At 38.6% G+C, this 20,192-nt stretch overlaps 1 protein-coding gene across 1 annotated transcript in view; it reads right to left on the bottom strand.

Moving 5' to 3' along the window:
- Positions 1–3,143: 3,143 nt before the first annotated feature.
- The window catches only part of PXYLP1 (2-phosphoxylose phosphatase 1), a 49,197-nt gene continuing 32,148 nt past the window's right edge, over positions 3,144–20,192 (bottom strand). The window contains exons 3-6 of the mRNA XM_065640221.1: positions 18,407–18,568; positions 17,355–17,481; positions 7,957–8,096; positions 3,144–5,429 (exon numbers count right to left, since the gene is read on the bottom strand). Of these exons, the coding sequence (XP_065496293.1) occupies positions 4,498–5,429; positions 7,957–8,096; positions 17,355–17,481; positions 18,407–18,568 (1,361 nt within the window). The 3' untranslated portion in view covers positions 3,144–4,497. The remainder of the gene's footprint in view (positions 5,430–7,956; positions 8,097–17,354; positions 17,482–18,406; positions 18,569–20,192) is intronic.

Raw genomic sequence — 20,192 nt, 5'->3', positions numbered from 1 at the left:
TAAATACTGTGTTTAACACACAAAACATCCCACTCCTACATCATTTTCAAGGCAACATCAAGATCTCAAACAGCACTCCTTAAAGCAGAAGTTTTTATTTCTGCTCTATCATTTGTTTAAACTGTACAACTGCACAAGTCAATGTTTCCCAGTTGGTAGGTCTAATTCATCAATGCATCCCTATAGAAAGAGTATTCCTCAACTCCCAGATAAATAAATTCCCACCAATTCCCCTTTCCATTGTTCAGGTAGTTAAATTCATTGCCTTAGTCCAAATATAAATCCACTTGTAATTGCAAATTGAATCATAAATTGGGTCAAAATTTAAAACGTGACTCATTATTAAGTTTGTTAATGCATTTTGCTTATCATTTTGTCTCCAAGTCAGTAGTTTGCGAGAAGGATCTCAGCCCTGCAGCTCTTTCTTTTAGCTCTTCCAGTGGCACTGGAGATGTACCAAGTCTTTCATTGCTGCAGATCCCTTGAGTATGTGGCTTAGAAGAGATGAGCACATCTTAATGAACTATGCATTTAGAGAAGAATAATTAGCTGGGGGTTTTACCTTAGAGACTTGGTAATACCCATCCACTGACCCTCAGGCATATGAGTAAGCAGGTGGTAGCAACATGGTAAGTTAGTTCTTGTTCATGCTGACTGCTATAGGAAAAAAGGGAAATTATTCATGACATTGGCAGGAAAATATGGAGAGACAGAAAAAGATACCTTGTGCTGCAGCTGATCTGAATCTTCAGCCATCTAAACAATATAAAGAATCTGATCCTTGTGTTCCTTTGGAAATTTTACTCCAGATTTCCCCTAAATTCCCCAGTCCAGGTTTCTTACCTCTGCCCTGACCACAATGGAAGGCCAGTTTGCCCTTTATCATGCCCGGTACAAGAGAGATGGAGCTACTGGAGAGTGCCTACAGTAATGCCATGGTGATGAAGGGACCGAAGCATCTCTTAATATGAGGGAAGGCTGAGAGAGCTGGGACTGGTTAGCTCAGAGAAGACAAGGCTCAAGAGAATCTCATCAAAGCATGTATCTGAAGGGAGGCTGTAAAGAAGCGGGATCTTTCAGTGGAGCCCAGTGACAGGACAAGAGCACTGGGCACAAACTGAAACACAGGAGGTTCCACCCGAACATAAGCAAAGTTGTGGTGGTTTTTTTTGGTTGGTTGGTTGGTTGTCCACGGAGGTTGTAGGGTCTCTACCCCTGGAGATATTCAAAAGCTGTTGGGACAGCAGAGATACTGCAAGATTATAAAGGTATTAATTCTTATTGGAGTTCTGGAGAAGTTTCATTAACAGCAAAGTATACATATGTTTAAAGTAAGCAAACTGTAAGAATACAACACGATCTGCATTTCCCCTAGAAACCAAAAAAAGTAATTACTTACATGTTAATTTTCATATAACCTTGATTCTTCTTCACAGGAAGGATAAAGCATGCAGGAAGAGCAACGACTGGAAACAGTGAAAATATCATGGGTACATTTTCACCACAACACATGCACATAGCCCTGGTTGTACAAACTGTTACAGACCGAGTGCCCAAGGAAACACTGACACCAACAACTACTAAACCACTGCTGCTTTCACCTTGTTCCTTTATGGCCTCACACCTCTTTTCTTATACATTCAGCCTGCACTCCTCCATTTATATACTGTATACTTCTTTGTTCTTTATAAGCCACGCAGCACCACACTGACTTTCTTGAAAACATTATGTTAAGGATGATTCCTTTATTCCGAGCCTGCGCAGCACGCAGTGACAGCAGGGGGGCCACTTGGCGTGAACAATGCTAGAAAGAGCGTGACATATTCCTAAACCCACTTTTCCACCCTCCTTAAACACAATGGAAGTTTACAGGTAATGGTGAAGCAAAGGCTGAGGAAGGGAGAACAGAAATGAGGAATGAAATACCAGTTGCCATGCCTCTCTAGGCATGATGAGGACAGCAATACTTCATGTTCGTCATCATCAGGGACACCCTTCAACATGGCAGCATTGATTGAGATTAGACATCCAGAAAGGACAAAAAGCTGACATCTGGGGCAATCTGAGGAACTGCAGCAACTAATGGAATCTGATCTTCTGCATCGGTCTCACTTTCTTCTTGATGTATGACTTTACAGATGAACACATTTCCTGGCACCCAACTGAACTGATTTACTGAGGAGGATTAACCCCAAGGTCTACTTGAGGCTTCAAGCAGAATGCTTATCAGTTGACCAGCAACCAAAGGTCCAGAAAATCAGTGCATTTTTGCTGCTCCACAAGAAAGTTAAATAGAAGTTTGGAAAACAGCTACAACATCCATTATATCTGGGATCTCTGCTTCTTTGAGCCAAACAAATGAGGAATCCATCGCAATTTACGTCTCCTCTAATCCACGGCTGCATCTCAAAACCCTTACAACAGACCAAGGGGATCTTTCTGCACAAGGAAATCAAAACAAAACACTTCTATGGTGATGAAGAAGACGATGCAAGGTTAGATGCTATTCCTAGCGCAGGCTTTTGGAGACACCATCTGGCATTTGCAGAAGCTGTTAAGGGTTCAAAGTTTCTAAATACCACACTAGAAACACCAATGCTATATGCCTGAGGTAATGTTTTCTGCACACCAACATCATTCCCGCAAATGGTCACTGAACAGCATCGAAGCTCCACCAAATAACACTCTGCAGAGCTCTAGCTGCCTTTTGCAGACAGCTCAACAGCACCTTGGAGTATCTCGTACTTACCTTGGATAAATGGCCCAGTTCATATAATTTACACAAAGCAAACTCAACTTTCAGATTCTCTCTTCCTGCTTTCCCTCCAGCACACAAACCTGTGTGATGACTAAGAGAGCTGGTCTCTTAGACAGAAAACATTCCCAGAAGCTACACATTCTAATGTGGCACAAAACCCCCACATTTTCTGTCATGATTTCTATTTCAGTATTCATGAAACGTTTACCTGCTCCTTCATCAGACTGGGAACCAGCACGTAGAAAGTGCAGAAATTACTAACGCAACAAGCAGCTTAACGATATACACTTATCTTTTTACTGCAAAGGAAGCCAGAATAAATATAACAAATGAGTGTACAAAGAGTCCCCAAAATTTTATTTAAAGAAACACGTTCAAATGCAGCATTGAAAACAGAGAATGGAATGCAAATAGTCAGAGAACTCACGCTGAGTTATGTTTTCTTTGATAAACTAGCACCATTGAATCACAAATCACAGACTAAATCATTCCTAGAGGTGTAAAAAACTTTCACCATTATAAAATTCCTATAAGATCTATTAAAAATTGTTTCTCAGATTACTACTGCTAAAGACATGAAAGCAGTTTGAAGTACAAGTTGTTTTATCTACTCATTGTTCAAGTTACCCATAAAAGACAGTTTATTCTTATGTCTAAACATCCTGATGAAAGGGAAAAAAATGTCTAAAAGTCAGGTTCACAAGTCTTTACAAACTAAACAAGTAAGAAAAATCTACTGTGTTATAAATATACACAGTACAATATGTACAAGTCTGATCTTACAAAATAAGAGCTTTCTAGTCCATAAAAATACTAACGCAACTACAAAATTTTCTTAGTGTTTAGTCACTATATCGAATTCCTAAAACAATGTATTTATTCCATAGCACAGCAGCTTGAACATGTTCACAATGGGAAAAAGCCCAACACTCCACTATAAAACTGACTTCTAATCCTAATTTCCCACTCAGGTTTAGTGGTAATGTTAGCATTTGCAATCTATTTTCATGTCACAAGTCCTTTACATATTTCTAGACTGTGTTTGAACTATTCAAAGTGCTGAAAGTGCGATCAAAGAACGGAGTTTTGTATCTGTTTTCCAGTACACCCTTCTCTGGCACTGGCAACAATAACCAAGTATTTCTAGGTCTGTGAGGTGAAAAAGGCACATGCTCGTTTGTACACAGGTAAGCACGCACAGATACACACATGCACTTTGCTTTCAAGACCTGCTCCTACATAGTAAAATGCTTCTTTATGAGTAGGGACCTTCAAGAATTCCTTACGAACGGTTTAATGCAGATGCTTGGAATTCATAAATACCTTTGATACAAACTGCTTAAAATGACTGAGAAGGTGGTGAAAAAAAAATCGTTTTGGTTTTAAACTTACGGTATCCAAGTATTGCTCTGGAATACAGAGAAACAAAGTCTATGCTCTCTCACCCTTTATCAAGTGACGTCCAGGTTACAGTAGCCCATGTGATTTATCGTTTCCTTACAGTTAACACAGCACATGTGAGCATACACACATACATAACACTTCCTCAGCATTCGTTCTTCTGTTGGAGACCACCTGCAGTCTGAATGAAAATAAAACTATCTGAAGAATGTTTCAAGCAATATCCTTTTGTACTTACACATAAAAGTAGAAGAAATAACAAAACCGAACTGTGCCTCAACTGGAACAGACTTGTACTGATACACAAGCTAACATTGCTTCCTGTTCACCTTCCTTCCCTACAGTGGTCTTCTACGACATGCATCATAATAACTAGTGCTATTAAAAATTAAGAACATATCCCTCTTAACAAAGTTGACAAATTTTTCTAGTGGGCACATTGGTTTGCTGGAACGCTTATAATAATCCTTGCAAAACGAGGTCTGGAATGTGACATCGGCACCATTATACAGGATGCGGATAAAGTGTTCTTTGGGTCTCTTCCCATCCTGCCACAGCTCAAAAACTAATCTGGCAGCAAATCTTGGAAATCTGGCCTCTGTAATGCCCAAGGCACTAAGAACAGGTGACAAAGTGACATCATGTGCCGAGTAAAGAACAAATACTTCTTCTTTCTTGCCTTCTGCAATACGCTGCAGCCGATTAACAGTCTGGTTGAGGAGAGGATGAGTAGCCAATAGTGCATAGAAGAAATAAAGTTTCTTTTCCTGTCTTTCTCTCTCATCCTCCAACTGATGTCTTTTGATTACTTTGAAGTGTTCCATACTAATGCAGCCAGTTTTGGTACATGGAAAACTGACATTGTGGCAAAAATAGCACAAGAGAGAATCTATTGGGTTAGAAGCTCTCAGCTGCCTGGTGGGAATGCCTACAATCTTTGCCATATCCACATATATTTTCTCCAAGTCATTGTTTTTCACCCTTAAGCTGTACTGTCTGCGCTGTTCCTCTTCTAGGTAGTGGTTTCGCATCGGACAGTCGCAGCTTCCAGAGCAAAAAATGGTGCTCCACTGATGCCTCATGTTAATTTTCTTCCAGTCAAAATCTGGCAAAAAAGTGTAGAGCAGCGCCAAGGCACTCTGCAAGGTTCGACTTTTTCCTGTTGTCTCCAAGTAGAGCTGTTTTGCTGTCCAGTCGCCCAGAAGCAGTTTATGTTTGTTTATATAAATTTCTCTTAATAGTTGTCCATTTCGCAAGTGTTGTACAACCCCTGGAAGAGAATTTTTTAAAGTTACAAGACATGATTAGAAACTTTTTAGTTTTAGAGAAAACAAACTACACAGCTAGCCGTCTTAATGATAAATGCACAATTAGTTAAAAGGTTATGAAATTCAAAACTGAACTTCACCTATGCTTGACTATTAGGAAAACTGCATGAAATAAGAAATACCTGCTATTATTCAGTATCTCCCTGATTCTAGGAGCTAAACTGAGATATAGATAGAGAAAGCTGGTTCCATAAAATTTGTTTAAAACCTCAATGGTTTAAAATTTGTTCTTTGGATTACAGACACAAACTGAATGGGTCTAACATGACTATAAAAGTAAGATGGTTATGGAGATGGGTCCAGACTGCACCTGAGCCAGGTTTTCGGACAGGCTGTGAATGCTGAACATTTATGGCAGCCAGTGGCACTACCAGCAGTGAGGAAATGAATACACAGAATGTGAACTGGTGTGTAAACTCACAAACCAGAGTGGTGAGGTGTAGCACTCAAACAGCTTGATGATTCTTACACTAAAGCTCTGCCTTATCCAGCTGGCAAGGAGGAGGGGGTGTGTCTTTCTCACATGCCAAAACCTTTACTCCAGCATCCACCTTGCTTGTGTTGTCCTCCCACAGCAGCAAAGCAACAGGCATGAACCCTTTATGCACTAGAACACCTATATAGCTTGCTACATGCCATAGGAGCCTCAAATATTAATACCAGCTCAGTTACAAGCTGTGTGCAGTGATGAATCCAGTTTCACACACAACGTGCTGTGTTAGGAGGAGTTCCTCGGTAACCCGCCCAGATTTCTCATGAGGTTCCTTTGCAACACTTGACACTGGCCTGACACAAGTATTTCTTCTGATGGGATCCTGGAACACACGAGGATTTGACAGACAAGTTTTGGACTGAAAAATACAGGAGATTCCTGGAAAGACAGTTGGCAAAAGAAAAATGGTGCCAGCTCCCCAAATCTTCAACACTATGTTCATTCTCTCTAGCAAGTCTCAAAACCCATTGGCTACCCAGATCCACTGCGATACGCCTTTCCAGTCACTGGTATTTAAAATAAAAAGAGCAACACAGTTAAAAGTAAGGTGTGGGAATAAAATGGAATGGATCAATGTTAAAATTTGAAAAGACAGGAGAACATGAAAGTATTATTAATGTGAATTTTCAAATAATTTAATGAATGTTGAAGAGAAAAATCCCCATGTGACTAACCCTTTTCACAATCGCATTTCTACCTAGCTGGGCACAGTATGTTTCCACATGTTTGTGGGAAGGCACTTATCTATTTTTATTTTTGACTCACTGATATGAATACATACAGAAAAATAAGTGCAGCAAACAAACAGACTTCAGTTCATACCAGTTCAGCTGGCTGTTCCGCGTGGAGAACACAAATAAATTCCAAGAGCTGTGGAATCTGGGAAAATCTATTTCTTACAAAGTGGCAACTTGTTTCTATACTTGTGTCTTCTTACCTTTTGTTCCCTCGTATTTTCTATCACCTGCTGACAGCAGTCCCAGATCCTTTCCAAAGGCTCTTTTATCACTGCTCTGATCCAGAACTACCTGCACTTTCCCTCTCCAATCCCAAACCCTTTGTTTCTTTCTCCTATTCCCAGTACCCCCAGCATCACAATACTCCCAGCTCTCCCCATACTTTCTTCTACATAGTCAAATCCCTGACTGCAACACTTCCAGTTACCTCCCATCTCCCGTGCTCTTTTGGTACCAATAAACGAAATATGTTCACCAGCAGGATTCAGCAGCCTTTCTCTCAGTGGTAGTATTGATGAAGTCTCAAAACTTCATTTTTTAAAGAAGTTTTATGGAATGTAATTGCTGATCTTTCCACCTTTTCTCCCAATAACTAGCTCAGCAGAACTGACAGAATAAGAAAATAAGCTTAATTTTCCTGTGGTGAAAACATACAGAAACAAATATACCAGAAAACACACTTTTGGCACTTCATTACAAAGCTTAGGATGGGGTCGGGAGGACGGAAAAAAGCACCAGATGTTTTTCTATTTCCATAATACAAGCATCAAATGAGTCTGTCACATCTGAATCTCTTGCAGGGGACACAGTAGTTACACCACAGCTAAAAACTGGCAATTAAGTTCAGTTCAGAGCCACTTTGAGTTATAAACCAGTCAGAGTACCAGATCTTGCTCAGGAGGGACTGAGCAATGCCACTTTTCATCAGGGTGACGAAGTAATTTTGTGGTGTGGAGCACTCTCAAGGAAAGGTGCTCTGACTTGTTGCAAATAAAAGAGATGCTAAGCGTGATCGATCTGTGACAGAAGTGGCAAGCATGGTTCTAGAACTGTTACCACTGCTATGGTAGAGAGTCGAATACTTCATTCACGCCCCAGCATAACCCAGACTGTGACCAACATTGTAAGCTTCTCATAAAAAAGCATTTATTTCAATCTAAAGAAAACAAGAAGATCCCTTTTTGAGCAGGCTGCATTTAACAGAGCGGAGGAAAAGCTAAAGCTGCTGTGGCAACTCACCCGTCTGCGTTAGTTCTCCCATCTCGCACAAGGAATGGCTGGGGTAGCGCGGCAGGCTGCTCAGGGGACCGTCCATTTGGGCTGCAGAGCCTTTGGACATCTGTTTGATGAAAGCTTCAAGCTGAGGATGAGAAGGTTTCCTAGAAAGGTAAACCAAGATGTGAAAACTTCCAAAAGCAGATGAGAAAACAGCTCAAGAAAGTCAAGCATTCGAAGTATGTCAGCTCAGAGATTTCATGGTGCGAGGTTATTTCCCACTGGGACGACATCTGCTCTTACTCAGGACTTCTGCAAGTCTGCAAAAGAAATCCAACTACTTACTACCTAAGAGCTATAGGGAACCCAATGTCTTGTCACAGTAAAATTATGATACCTTTTGGTAAGTAATTTGGAAAGATTTGTTTGGGTTTTACAAACACAGTCACTAATACTCTTGCAAATTAAAAAGAAAAAAAAATCCTTACCAAGAAAACCACTCTCTCCACTTTCTGAAGTACCATTGCACTTCAACACCACAGCCAAAGGCACTGACAATCGAAAGGGCTTCATATAACCATATTTTAAGCAGATGATCTTGAAGGAATTCTCAAGTTTTGTAATATACAATGCTGATTACAATCTCGGCCTTTATGTCTAATTACTTCAGGCTTCCAATCGAATAGCACATGTAGCCTCCATTGAGTGGTACCTGGAAAGCAGTATCCAGTGGCCCCATTCCAACTGGAAGCCATTGGTTTTGGTTTTCTACTATTACCCAGGAAGAAAGAGTCCAACACTGCTGGACACTTAAACAGATACGATCTCCCCACATGGCAAGTGATGAATACAACTGGAAAAGCGATGCATACAAAAATGTCTAAGTTAACTCACCAAAACAGAATTCAAGTCAGTGGAAAAACGCTTAGATCTCCTAAACTGTTCTGCAAATTTCAAATACGCTACAGGCTCAGCTCACTGTTGTACTGCAGCGCTAAAAACTACATATACAAACAGTCCACAATGTAATCAAAATTAAATAAATCTTTAATAAAAAATTCTATGATTGCACTTCTTCAACAAAAATACATGACATAAGCAGGGATTTCTTTGTTAAATGCCAACACTCAAATGTCACACAGTCACCTCTCTACTTTTGTGCAGAACTAAATCGGAAACTGTTTGGCAACCCAGCTCTGCCCCAGATGGTTCTCATTTCCGTAGGACTTTTAGCCTGATTATAGTAAACATTTTTTTATGTTGCTCACAAAAAAAAGGTATCTATATTAAAAAATATGATAAATTTGCTCAGAGAATTTTTACAGAAGCCTGAGCTTTGTGTTTATTGTTCATACATAGACTTTGCTGGAATGATAAACTGATTTGACTCAAAAACCTCAGGTCTAAAGAAAACTTTCAGAGTTGCAGGAACCACGAGAGGGAGCAATAACACTGCTGAAGTACGAATAAGTGTCTGGAACAAAGCTGAGCAGGACAAAGGCATTCTTGCTAACACAGGAGACACGGAGAAACTCTCCTCAATGGGAAGGCACCTCTGGCACAGCTGTGTTCTCAGCACACACATACAGGGGTCTCACAGCAATCAGTGCCTCTGTTAACGGAAAGCCTCACTGTCGTATCATTTTATAAAAACTTGAACGTTTCAGTATTTAATTTACCTTTAGGAAAAAAACAAAAACGAAACAGCCCACACCATACACAACCTTGGCGGGAAAATGTTACAATAAATTATGAAAAAGCTGCCAGTAAGAAAAAAATGCAAGATCAGAGAAAAATATCAAAATCATTTTTTCCTTTTTACTTCAAATTGAAAGGAAAACCAGTCAATTTATGACATGCTAAATCCACAGCTGCTTCTGCATATTTTAATATTAACAACACAAATGAAGATTAATATTTGAGAAGCAGAGGTACATAAAAAGGCTTTGTTCCTTTCTAAAGCAGTGGAGGCTTCCTGTTGTACCACGCACACATTACACAGCTTAAATCCAGCTCCAGATGTGAATTTCCAAAAGAACTTATTGTACTGTTTTCACAGCCCAGCAGTGCAATCTAAAAATGGAAGAATTAATTTGAGAAAATTAAATTAAACCCGTTAGCAAAAAAGCTTTTTAAGCTCATTATAGACGTAGCAGGCTGAACTACCAATTTTCTGAACTTTGCACATTTATCCATTCTGCTTCTTTTGCTGCTTTGCTCACAACAACTTGAACTCTAATGGAATCAAACCTGTACTAATGAAACTGCCATCAGTCACTTGTGGGAAGGAGGTAAAGAAAGAACAAGAAAAGTATTTACCAATGCTTTGCAAAAAGATTTATCTAAAAAAAGGCAGGCAAGATAAACTAAAATCCAAGATAAAATGATAAAAGTGAGCACAAGTTAAGCACGTTTGCAAAAGTGAATTATGAAATACAACTGCTAGACATATTTCTGGATATAAATTCAAATCTTACTACTTGTTAAATATATTCCAGGGGAAAAATCAAACAATAGAATTAAGAACCATTCTGCCTGAAGGGGTCAGACATCTCAGGCTACAAGATACTTCTATCCTGAATGTAATCCTCATGCATGGAACCCAATTCTGAACATACCAGCAATTCTCCTGATTAACCCTGTACAACTGAGCAAATAAAAAATTATTTTTCTTAACAGCAAAAGTTACAGCACCACTCAAGCTATCAGCTAACAAATGATTCTCCCTCCCCACTCCAAGATTTCTCATTTCTTTAGAAGCTGAATCCTCCTGTTGAATTGGCCAATTTACAGCTGCTGCAGGAGCTGGGGTATCCAGGCAACACAGCTGAGACTGCTGGGGCTGCTGGAGCAGGAAGCAAAGAAAATTACCCAGTTTAGAGTTGAAAAGATTGAAATATCCTTACATTTTGACTTCCCTAAAAGTAACAAGAATATAAAAATGGGCTAAAGAGATATCCTTGTGTAATTCGCTGGATTTTTATTTATTAATACAACTTATTAATACAATTAATCAATAATTAATTAGTTGATAAATGATTAATTAATACAATTTATTAATGCAATATTTATTAATATTCCAAATTTTGTCAGAACATAGAATGGCTTTTCACCTAACACCATACTTTTTCCTAAGTTTGAACATTTATTTCCCAGAACATTTATTTCTGTAAATTTGCCTCTTAATTATTTTATTTTTGTAAAATCCCATCAGTTTTATCTGTAACAAAACTGAGGATGCTTCTTTTCCCTCAAATAATGAATTCAGCCTGCCTTTTTGTTATTTACAAACTAAACACTGGGATAACAGATTCCAGATTTAATAGTGTAGTTTTCATGCACTAGCATTAAAAGGGATCAACATTTAAATCCTTATTTATCATTTAAATATCTTACTTGTAAAGGTCCTAAAAAGCTCAAATACCAAAATGTCATCTCTTTTTTGCTACTCTGTATCCAGTGTACATGGAAAGAAATCGTACCGTGCAACTATTTCAACTGTATGTATATTTCTGTCAGTAACTGAGCTGACATCCTTCAATGAAGAATTTTCTTTTCCTTGAGAAGTTTAGATAGAAAAATGTAGAGGTATTTTTTAGTGTCCTTTTTTTTTTTTGGTTGGTTGGTTTCGGTTTTTAGTTTAGTTCTGTTTGTTGGTGGGTTTGGGTGGGATTTGTTTTGTTTTGGGGTTTTGTTTTGTGGGGTTTTTGGTTTGGTTTGGTTTTGGTTTGGTTTGGTTTTTGGTGGTTTTTGTTTGGTTGTTATGAGAAGCAAACACTATCTTGCTGGTTGTTCTGAATTAGCGCAGCAAAGTGAGAAATCCGGTAGCAGAGTGAGCACACGACACCTCAGAACATCTCCCGATAGATTCTGGGTGGCTTGGCTATAATGGCACAATACACCATCTCAGAAACATGCAGGAAAATGCAAAAAAACCACATCTATTATATATGTGCATAGCTATGAAAAATAACTCATGCAACTCAATATTAAGTTCAAACACATACAGAAAAGTCTCAAATCGTGCAAAGCAGCACAGAAACCTTGTTCTAGGGCATGTTTGCAGCCACCCCCGCGAGGCGGACTGAATTCAGGACTTCAAGGTGAGGATTTGGGAATTGCTCTGGGGAGACAGTGGAGCTTTCTGCCCCTGGATACCAAGGGCTGGTCAGACTGACTGAGTGCATGAAAGCCTCTTTTGCTAAGAGGTTAGCTCTTTGAGCTAATTGCCTTCGTTTAAATAATAGTAATAACAATAACGAAGAATCCCAGCATGAAGACCATTGCTGGACTTGATAGGTAATTCACAGAGCAAGAAGAAAATCATCCTTGCTTCTCAAGACCACTACTGGTGCTATTGATTTATATTGTAAGCAGAAACTGTTTCTATTAAAGACTTGAAACATAAATAGAAATTCGATCTAGAGCAGGGTTTTGTTCCTCTTTTAGACCCAAGCTGCAAATCAGACCCAAGGAGGTCAATTTTGGTAAAAATTTCCCACCCCTCAATCTTTACATCTATTAATTTTAGGACTAATTTTGATCAAAATTAATTCCTTGATAGGAATAGGCTGAGACTCCTTTGACATTCTTTCTTATCAAAACTATTGGACCCACTGAACTTTTGCTTTACTTCTACTATGTATACTGTAAAATCAAGTACAGTGTAAGCCCTGTTTCTTCAACACACATGATGGTCAAACCACAGCATTCAATCTGTCCCCCAATTAATTAAACTGAACGCTCTTTTGAACCACCTACAAATTTCAGACTACGTATCTATGAGAATTGCAAAGTTAGTCTAATTAAGATGAAGTACAGTATTTAAGAAACAGCTGTGGAAAGACATTATCTTGACAAGACTACATGCAACTACAATTTATTTAATAATTTACATGTTCATAAAAATTCAAGAGTGGCATAAATAATGTATCTTCACCACAATATAAGATTTGACAGGCAAAACTAATGTGTTGGTCAAGGTTATGATTGAAAGACAAAGTGTGATAGAAGAAATATTTTAATTATTGAGATAAATTACCAAAAGTCATTTATTTAAAAGCTAAAACTGAATAGTTAATCAAGTAGAAAACTAACAGTAGATTATGAATGCTTCACAGAAACGAGGAGGGGTAAAATTTTTATTCATCTTATCTCCATTACTGCACAGTGCTGTCCTCTCACAGCACTGCACTCCAGAGTTGTGCAGACCTATGTGCCTCAGGAAAGAACTTGTGGAGGTAGACAGTGATACAAAGGAGATATTGCTTGCTTTTTTCTTCCCAAATGGCATTTATCTATGCAAACATCACCTTTGTTAGCAAAAGGAGAATTTGCAAAAGCCAAGAGGACCACATTTCCCACCAGGAGCTGCAGAACCCTCAGTGTGTCATTTGGTGAGGAAATGTGACCCCGCCAGGCACACGCCAAGCTCTGGCGCAGGAATGTTACCTTCTTGTAATCGCATGACACCAGATTCTGTCTGCTAACTACACCAAAAGCAAGTGCCTTTTCTCTTTACTTAAAATGCAAAAAATTATTTTATAACTTAGGGCAAAAATAATGTGTTTTCTGTTAAGTAGACAAAAAAGGTGTTAGATCAAAGGTCTATACCGTTTCCTTTTCAGAAGGCAAATGAGTGGAAAGAGACACAAAACCAACAGATTACTGTAGTGTACAGAAGAGATCCTTAAGGATCTTTAGTACTGTTGGGGCTTATTTATTCATAAAAGTCTTACAGTTTTTACATTTCTATAACAAACTCCAGTGCTCTAGTCTACTTCACTGCCCTTCTGAGTCTTCAGAGAAGTCAGAAGAGGACTCAGGAGACCTTTCTTCACCTAATTCTGGTCTGGATCATGCTTTGACCTCGCTCCAAGTGCAAGCCACACCTTCTTTAGCTCAGAGTGTGATACTTGCCTCTCCCACGCTTTTTTAAATCATTTTTCTGGCAGTTTCAAGACATTCATATTGAACCTAAAATTCAAATATTTGTTACTAGGCTTATGAGTAACATCGACACCTCTCAAAATGCCTTAAAGCATATGCCAATTTACCTAGCATACTACCAAATTATAGTAGTCTTCCAAAATCATTGTAGCATCTTCCAAAAAGCATTTCTTTTCTACATCGCATACAAACTCAATGAAGAAACACTGCATATTTTTTTTTTACTTTTGACACTATAAATGTAAGATAAAAAGGAAAAATAAGTGGGAGATTAATTTATTCCCCCCAGAAGCAAACATTACAATGAAAGGATTTCCATAACGTCATTCAATTAATTTTCTTGAGGAAAAAAGTATATATTATTCAGTTCCCTTTGGAAATTTGCATCCCGAACAATGAAAGTAATAATAATAACTGAAGTTTTAGATGGAAGAAATCTCCAAAGCATTTAATCCATTTGCTTATATTCATTCCACACTCATGTCACAATCCATAACTCACAAAACCAAAGCGTGACCTCAAGGCTATTTTGCATACCCATTAGAAGTCCATGAGGCTGTAGCATAATCTGCTTCATTAATGAATTCCATCAGCTGAATGCCAAGTCAAATAAAGCACAGACTGAATATGAGCAGCATACATATCTGGAACTAAAGTCCAGAAAGCTTAAATAAGCCAGACATTCAGACATCTCCACTAAATTATACAGTATCAAGAAACCTTCAGTTCAAAGGTAGCAATTATTTACCTTATATTACTCTCAATATAAATAGGTTTACAATCAAGCACCAAATTTACATCACAAAGGAATATAAGCCTGACAGCCAAAGGAAGCAAATAGCTTCCTGATGTTGAAGTAATAAATTTTCCTTTCAAAGCAATAGCAAAAAGAGTAACAATTGCAGCTGTATTCAGAAAGGTCAGCTTTAGCACATCTGGGCAGCACAGTTCAGAGCCAACTCCTTTCATCTTTCTGCTGTCCTGCCAAAGCTGGCCAGGAGATTCTATTTTACATAAACTTTGTTCTCAAGGAGACAAGGTCTTTTTGGTTCTCCGCTCATTTCTAGTGGCTCTGAACAGTAGTGGATGTATCTATATATTGATACTCTAATGCTTCATAAATCAGTAACAACCAAAGGCATCTACACTGCTGGCCTCCTCCATCCCCTTAACTGCTTGACCTGGTCATTCTGCTGGCAGTGTCGAAAGTTGCACTACTTGCTTGCCTTTTATGGATAGTTTTCCTGACTTCATGGCCTTTATATTGCATTCCTTGCCTGAAACTGAAGTGGAAATAGCTATAAAAGCTTCTCTGACAAATACAAAACTGAGGTCTCATGGGGCACTTTAATACTGAGAAATACAGCTACTCATCCAACTTCATCCCTTGCAGTTAACATCTCTGCAATAAAGTTTTCTCAAACACATTCTAACATGACAGATACTGAGCGAGATCAGAAGCTCAGAGCCTTTAGAACTCCAGAAGGAACCTGGATATTTCTTTACTTAGTATTTCATGCTGAAAATAATCTCACCCCTTAAAGGCAGTTCATTAAAAATGTTATCATAACTATTAGCAAATTATTAATTTTTCATCTTTTAGAGACATTAATTGCCCACTCAACTTTATTGCAGAGATAACTGGAGTTTGGTCTCACGTCTGCAATCCCAGGGCTGCATAACTGATTTCAGAATGCCATTCAGCTCACAGTGGGCACAGAGCGCTGTTGGGGTTGGGCGCCTCTCAAAGAATTCACATTTTTGTTGGAGGATAAGAATTCTTGACAAAACAAGCATTTTGGTGGAAGTTGAAGTATGAATACAGGAAAAGCAACAGCCAACATAATAGCAGAGGAAACTTTTTTTTTAATGTACTATGTAAAAGGTCCCAGACCACTACCACTTAGAAAGGTTTTTCAGTGTTACCAGGAAATCAGATATTTTGGGTTGCATTCATAGACAGGGATTCCAAAAGAGGAGTCTCCTTTCAAAAAAGGAGGATGTGGTTTTGCTCAATTTCTGATTTTGATACTTGCACCAAGGGGCTAAGAAAGGTATCAGTACATACATGCACTCTAAATCAGTGAAATTAGACGCTATTTGAATCTTGACAATTCCAATGACATGTTAGCTATAAAAAACAGATTCCTCGTGTCTATTATTTCCACTTTTCTCTTAAAAATATATACATACATCCTTTCTTTAAAGACAGAGAAGATTCCATGCTATTCTAGGAAAAAGGTACTTAGGGTATATCTACGCTGCTTTGTGTACCAGATCAGGAGACCTCCTGTGTCCCTTTCCCTGAGCACTCTCTGTGGGTACGTGGAGCTGATGCAGCCCCAGCCACTGAAATCTCCATACCTGACACTCCTGAGTGGGCAGCAGCATCCAGCTGTGGATTTGCCCAGAGCTTTTGCTAACACCTGTGATGGTTTTTCTTGATATTTTCCTTTTGACTGTAAGTATTCAGTAGGATCACTGGGAAGTTCCCAGTCAGGGAAAAAAAAAACAAAAACAAAAAACAAAAAACCACAGATCCTACTTAAAAGGAGAAAAAAAAATAAACACATGTAATCAAGCAATCTGGGACAAAGGTTGATAATTTACATCATTGCTGTTTATTTCTACTGCTCTACACAATCATTCATCTTTATCAATGAGTAAGCTCTAACCAAGAAAGAAAGGTTCTTCCACAAGGAAGAGCAGCAATTCGGATCATATCTACAGCTCACACTGGTTCGGGTGTGAAGACAAGAATCAGCAAGCTACAGACAGGATGTTAGACAGAAGCACACTATACTGAAACAGAAAGGTAAATGATGTTTTAATGGCGGTCAGACACAAATAACTTGCGTGTGACAGTTTTAAACAGTGAGTGGTAACTACAAGGAAAGGGTGGTTTTCAAGTAGTAAACACTGCACTTTCTGTTTAATTTGTATTTTAATAGTTAAATCTACAACCCCCATTTTTTTTCCTGAACTTGAACACAAATCTTAATTTAAGGGAACTCTGACAACCTATATTTCTTAAAAAATGCAGGAAAAAACAACATCAAACATAAAGAGCAATTTTGGAATGGTAGTGATGAACTGAGACCTTTTTGTATTCACATAAAAGAAAGCATGCTTAGCTGAAATGGGACATTCCCAAACACTGCACCTACATTTTGAAAATGTGTAGAAGCTTATCTAAGAGGAACGGTAACCTAAATATTCAATTACACAGCTTTTGCTTTTTAAAGAAATACCAAGTATTTCTCCTGCTCTGGACTGGTAACAGGTAATAGTTCATCTTTCAAAAGAAAAGTCGTACACCACTGATATAGGTGTTTGTTGGTTTGGTTTGGTTTTTTTTTAATCCATGACAATACACAAAGATCAGAAGTCCCAATGTACAAATTCTTCCCTGAAGAGGAACAAAATAATTATCAGGCAAAACACACAGTAATGATAAAAGCCAAGAATTTTACCTGCTAGGCACCAACATACAGTCAATATCAGGTCTCTTTGTCTTGGGAATGGCATACAGCGGATACCTATCGCCATGTCGAATCAACACTTGAACTGACACTAGCTTAAAATAATGAGGTGCGTGACCTAAAGTGAAGGGAAAAAAAAAAAAAAGAGAGAAAAAAAATGTAAAAAGTTAGGTAAATCTTTCTCCTTTAAGAAGAAAAAACAAAAAAAACCAAAACAAAACCAAAAAAACCCCACCACCAAACACACGGGTGTAACTAGCTTGATAGCTTTGGTATTGCAATGAAAGAAAATCCCTGTTAAGAAACGGTAAGTTACTGTCTCAAGATTTCCCTTGAAATTGCAAGCTAACTTATACAAGACTCAGGTTCTTAGCACATTCTCCATAGTACATCTGAAGTTCAACAATCATACAGACATCATTCAAGCACTGAACTCTGCCAACACGAGAAAGTCACCCCACTTTTACGATACGTCTCTTCCAGATCCCTATCATAATGATGGATTTTGCAGCATGTCTAATTTGGAGCTTGTTGATATACTAGTTTGTGATTTATTTTATATGCATTAGTGGGACATGCTCACGAGGGAATTCATTCACACTAACCTACTGCTGCAGCCGCTATGGGGTGAAGAACACAAATGTGCTTTCTTGCCATGTCTAATGGATTGGAGTTCTAAATTTAATTACTTCTGGGTCTTTTTTTTTTTTTTCAGAATTCCAGGTCAACTGTTTGCAATGCAGCTTACTTGTAATAAGAATTACAATTCAAATACTAAATATCTATCTCTCTCAATTTTAGACCTCCAGTTGACCATTGACTAGAAACAGAACCGCTTCCAAAAATCAGGACAACAGAGAGGATACAAATGGAAGGAAAGAAGAACAGCATATTTTGAATGATTTAACATAATTCAGCAACCAGCTGGCATTTGTTGTGCCTTCTCCAAGCACCAAAGAACTGACAATGCACAAAGTTATCGTTTCCAATGAGAGCAGGTAGAAACATGCAACTAAGCTGTCGTTTGCATTCACAAAGCTTACCTTCCATACTGCGCTCAGCAATGGTGGGAATATTGCAGTAAACACGAGCTTCATAAACAGGATCTATTGCAGGAGGCTCAGTCAGCAAATCAGGCATGATTCTCTTTCGGCTCTTCGGATTCAACCCATCTTCCCTGATGGGGTTTACTGGGATTAAATGCACTGAAAGATACAGAACATACACAGAGGCTTTAAGGACATCTAGGACTATGACTCTTGTTTCTTTTTTTTAAAGTAACTGTGCACAAAGAGTACAGTTTCCGTGAAAGGATGCCACTCTACGGTACAGACCTTTCTTGTGAATTTTTCATTATTTACGCAGCCTAGAAGACAAGCTCAGAGAGCTCTTTAGCAAAGTCAGTGCTCAGCTGAGAGTGCAGAAATCCATCTGGATGTAGAACAACTGCCTCTTGTACTCTGCTTGGAGCTGCTTTTTCTGTCAGTCCCTCAGGAAGCTCTAGGAATATTAATGGGAAGAAGAGGGCCATGGCAAGCCCAGCTGTCTCTCATCATTTCAACTTAAAAACTGATGTTGAAGGACTTCAGCAAAAGACACAGCACAGTTATGATGATGGTACTACAAACCACTGGGAAAACTAAGTGGTCAAGACTGAAGGTGCTGGACAGTCCACCATATTCCTTGCTAATTCTCGCACTTACATGGCCACCTTGCCAGACTTAAATAGTCTGACTTATCTAAAGAAAACACACGCAAAACATTGCATATATGTAATGAAGCCTACCACAAAAAATGTTAAATACAAAGAAATGCAGTTAACGCTTACACACAGCAGGAAAATTAACAGAAATACCGCCACCAGTCTTCCAGCATGTAGAGGACGCTGAAGCAAATCTGAATTTAAGGCCAGAGTTGTACTGATAATGTCTTTTTACTGGGCCTTGATGTGAAAGCACTACTTAATTTATCAGCCTTACAAAACTACACTTGTCATAATGAATGCCCACATTTTTTTCTATTAGTATTTTCAGGGGCAGATTTAGAGGTGAAAAAGAAGAGGAAAAGTGTTTGTATTTTTACTCCGTTAGTTTTCTGTGGTGAGAGGAGGGCAGGGAGTGGGAAGAGAGAGCAAATTTCAAAGCAGAATTTTACTAATTCTTCTGGGTCAGTTCCTCATCTTGCATCTTGACTCCCAGTTCTAATTTTAGAGGCAAATTTGTTCTGCAGTAGAGTTGTGTGGACAAAGAAAAGCAATGAAGACAACAAACTGAAGTGAAGCACGCAAAGATTTTTAAGAGCACATAGTCATTAATATAACACAGACTCTTCATTCTTAAACTACAATACACTACTTTAAATATTATTATGTGGTTTCTCTTTGCCTGCCAAAACCAGAATTCAGGCATTTTCCATATCCTCGCTAGTGCTGTTGACATGGCAAATACCCGCAAAATGCAGTGACTTTAAACTTCTCCTGAAACTGTTCCAGATTTTGCATATGACCGCCCACAAGACTCTGCTTGGTGAGAACATTAACCTGTAATTTTGACTTCAGCCACTTAAACTGCAGGGCTCAGCAGTCATTCCAGCATTTATTTATCAGATTCAATGTTTAGCTCCTTCCATGCTAAGACTCACATTATTGTGAGATGCTGCAAACCACTGACCAAGAAACTCCAGCAGTAAGACAGAGCCTTGGCAACATCTATCAGAGGTTGATAAGCCTGGCTTCAAGTAGGCTTACAGCAAATTTGTATTTGGGCTATAGATCTCAAACCTAAGAATGTGTTACAACAGTTTCTTGACTCTACAAATACACAGCATTAC

This window comes from Caloenas nicobarica, chromosome 8 (genome assembly GCF_036013445.1).
Source record: "Caloenas nicobarica isolate bCalNic1 chromosome 8, bCalNic1.hap1, whole genome shotgun sequence".
Taxonomy (NCBI): Eukaryota; Metazoa; Chordata; class Aves; order Columbiformes; family Columbidae; genus Caloenas; species Caloenas nicobarica.
The sequence above is the reverse complement of the archived record's forward strand: the minus strand, read 5'-3'. Positions and strand labels throughout refer to the sequence as shown.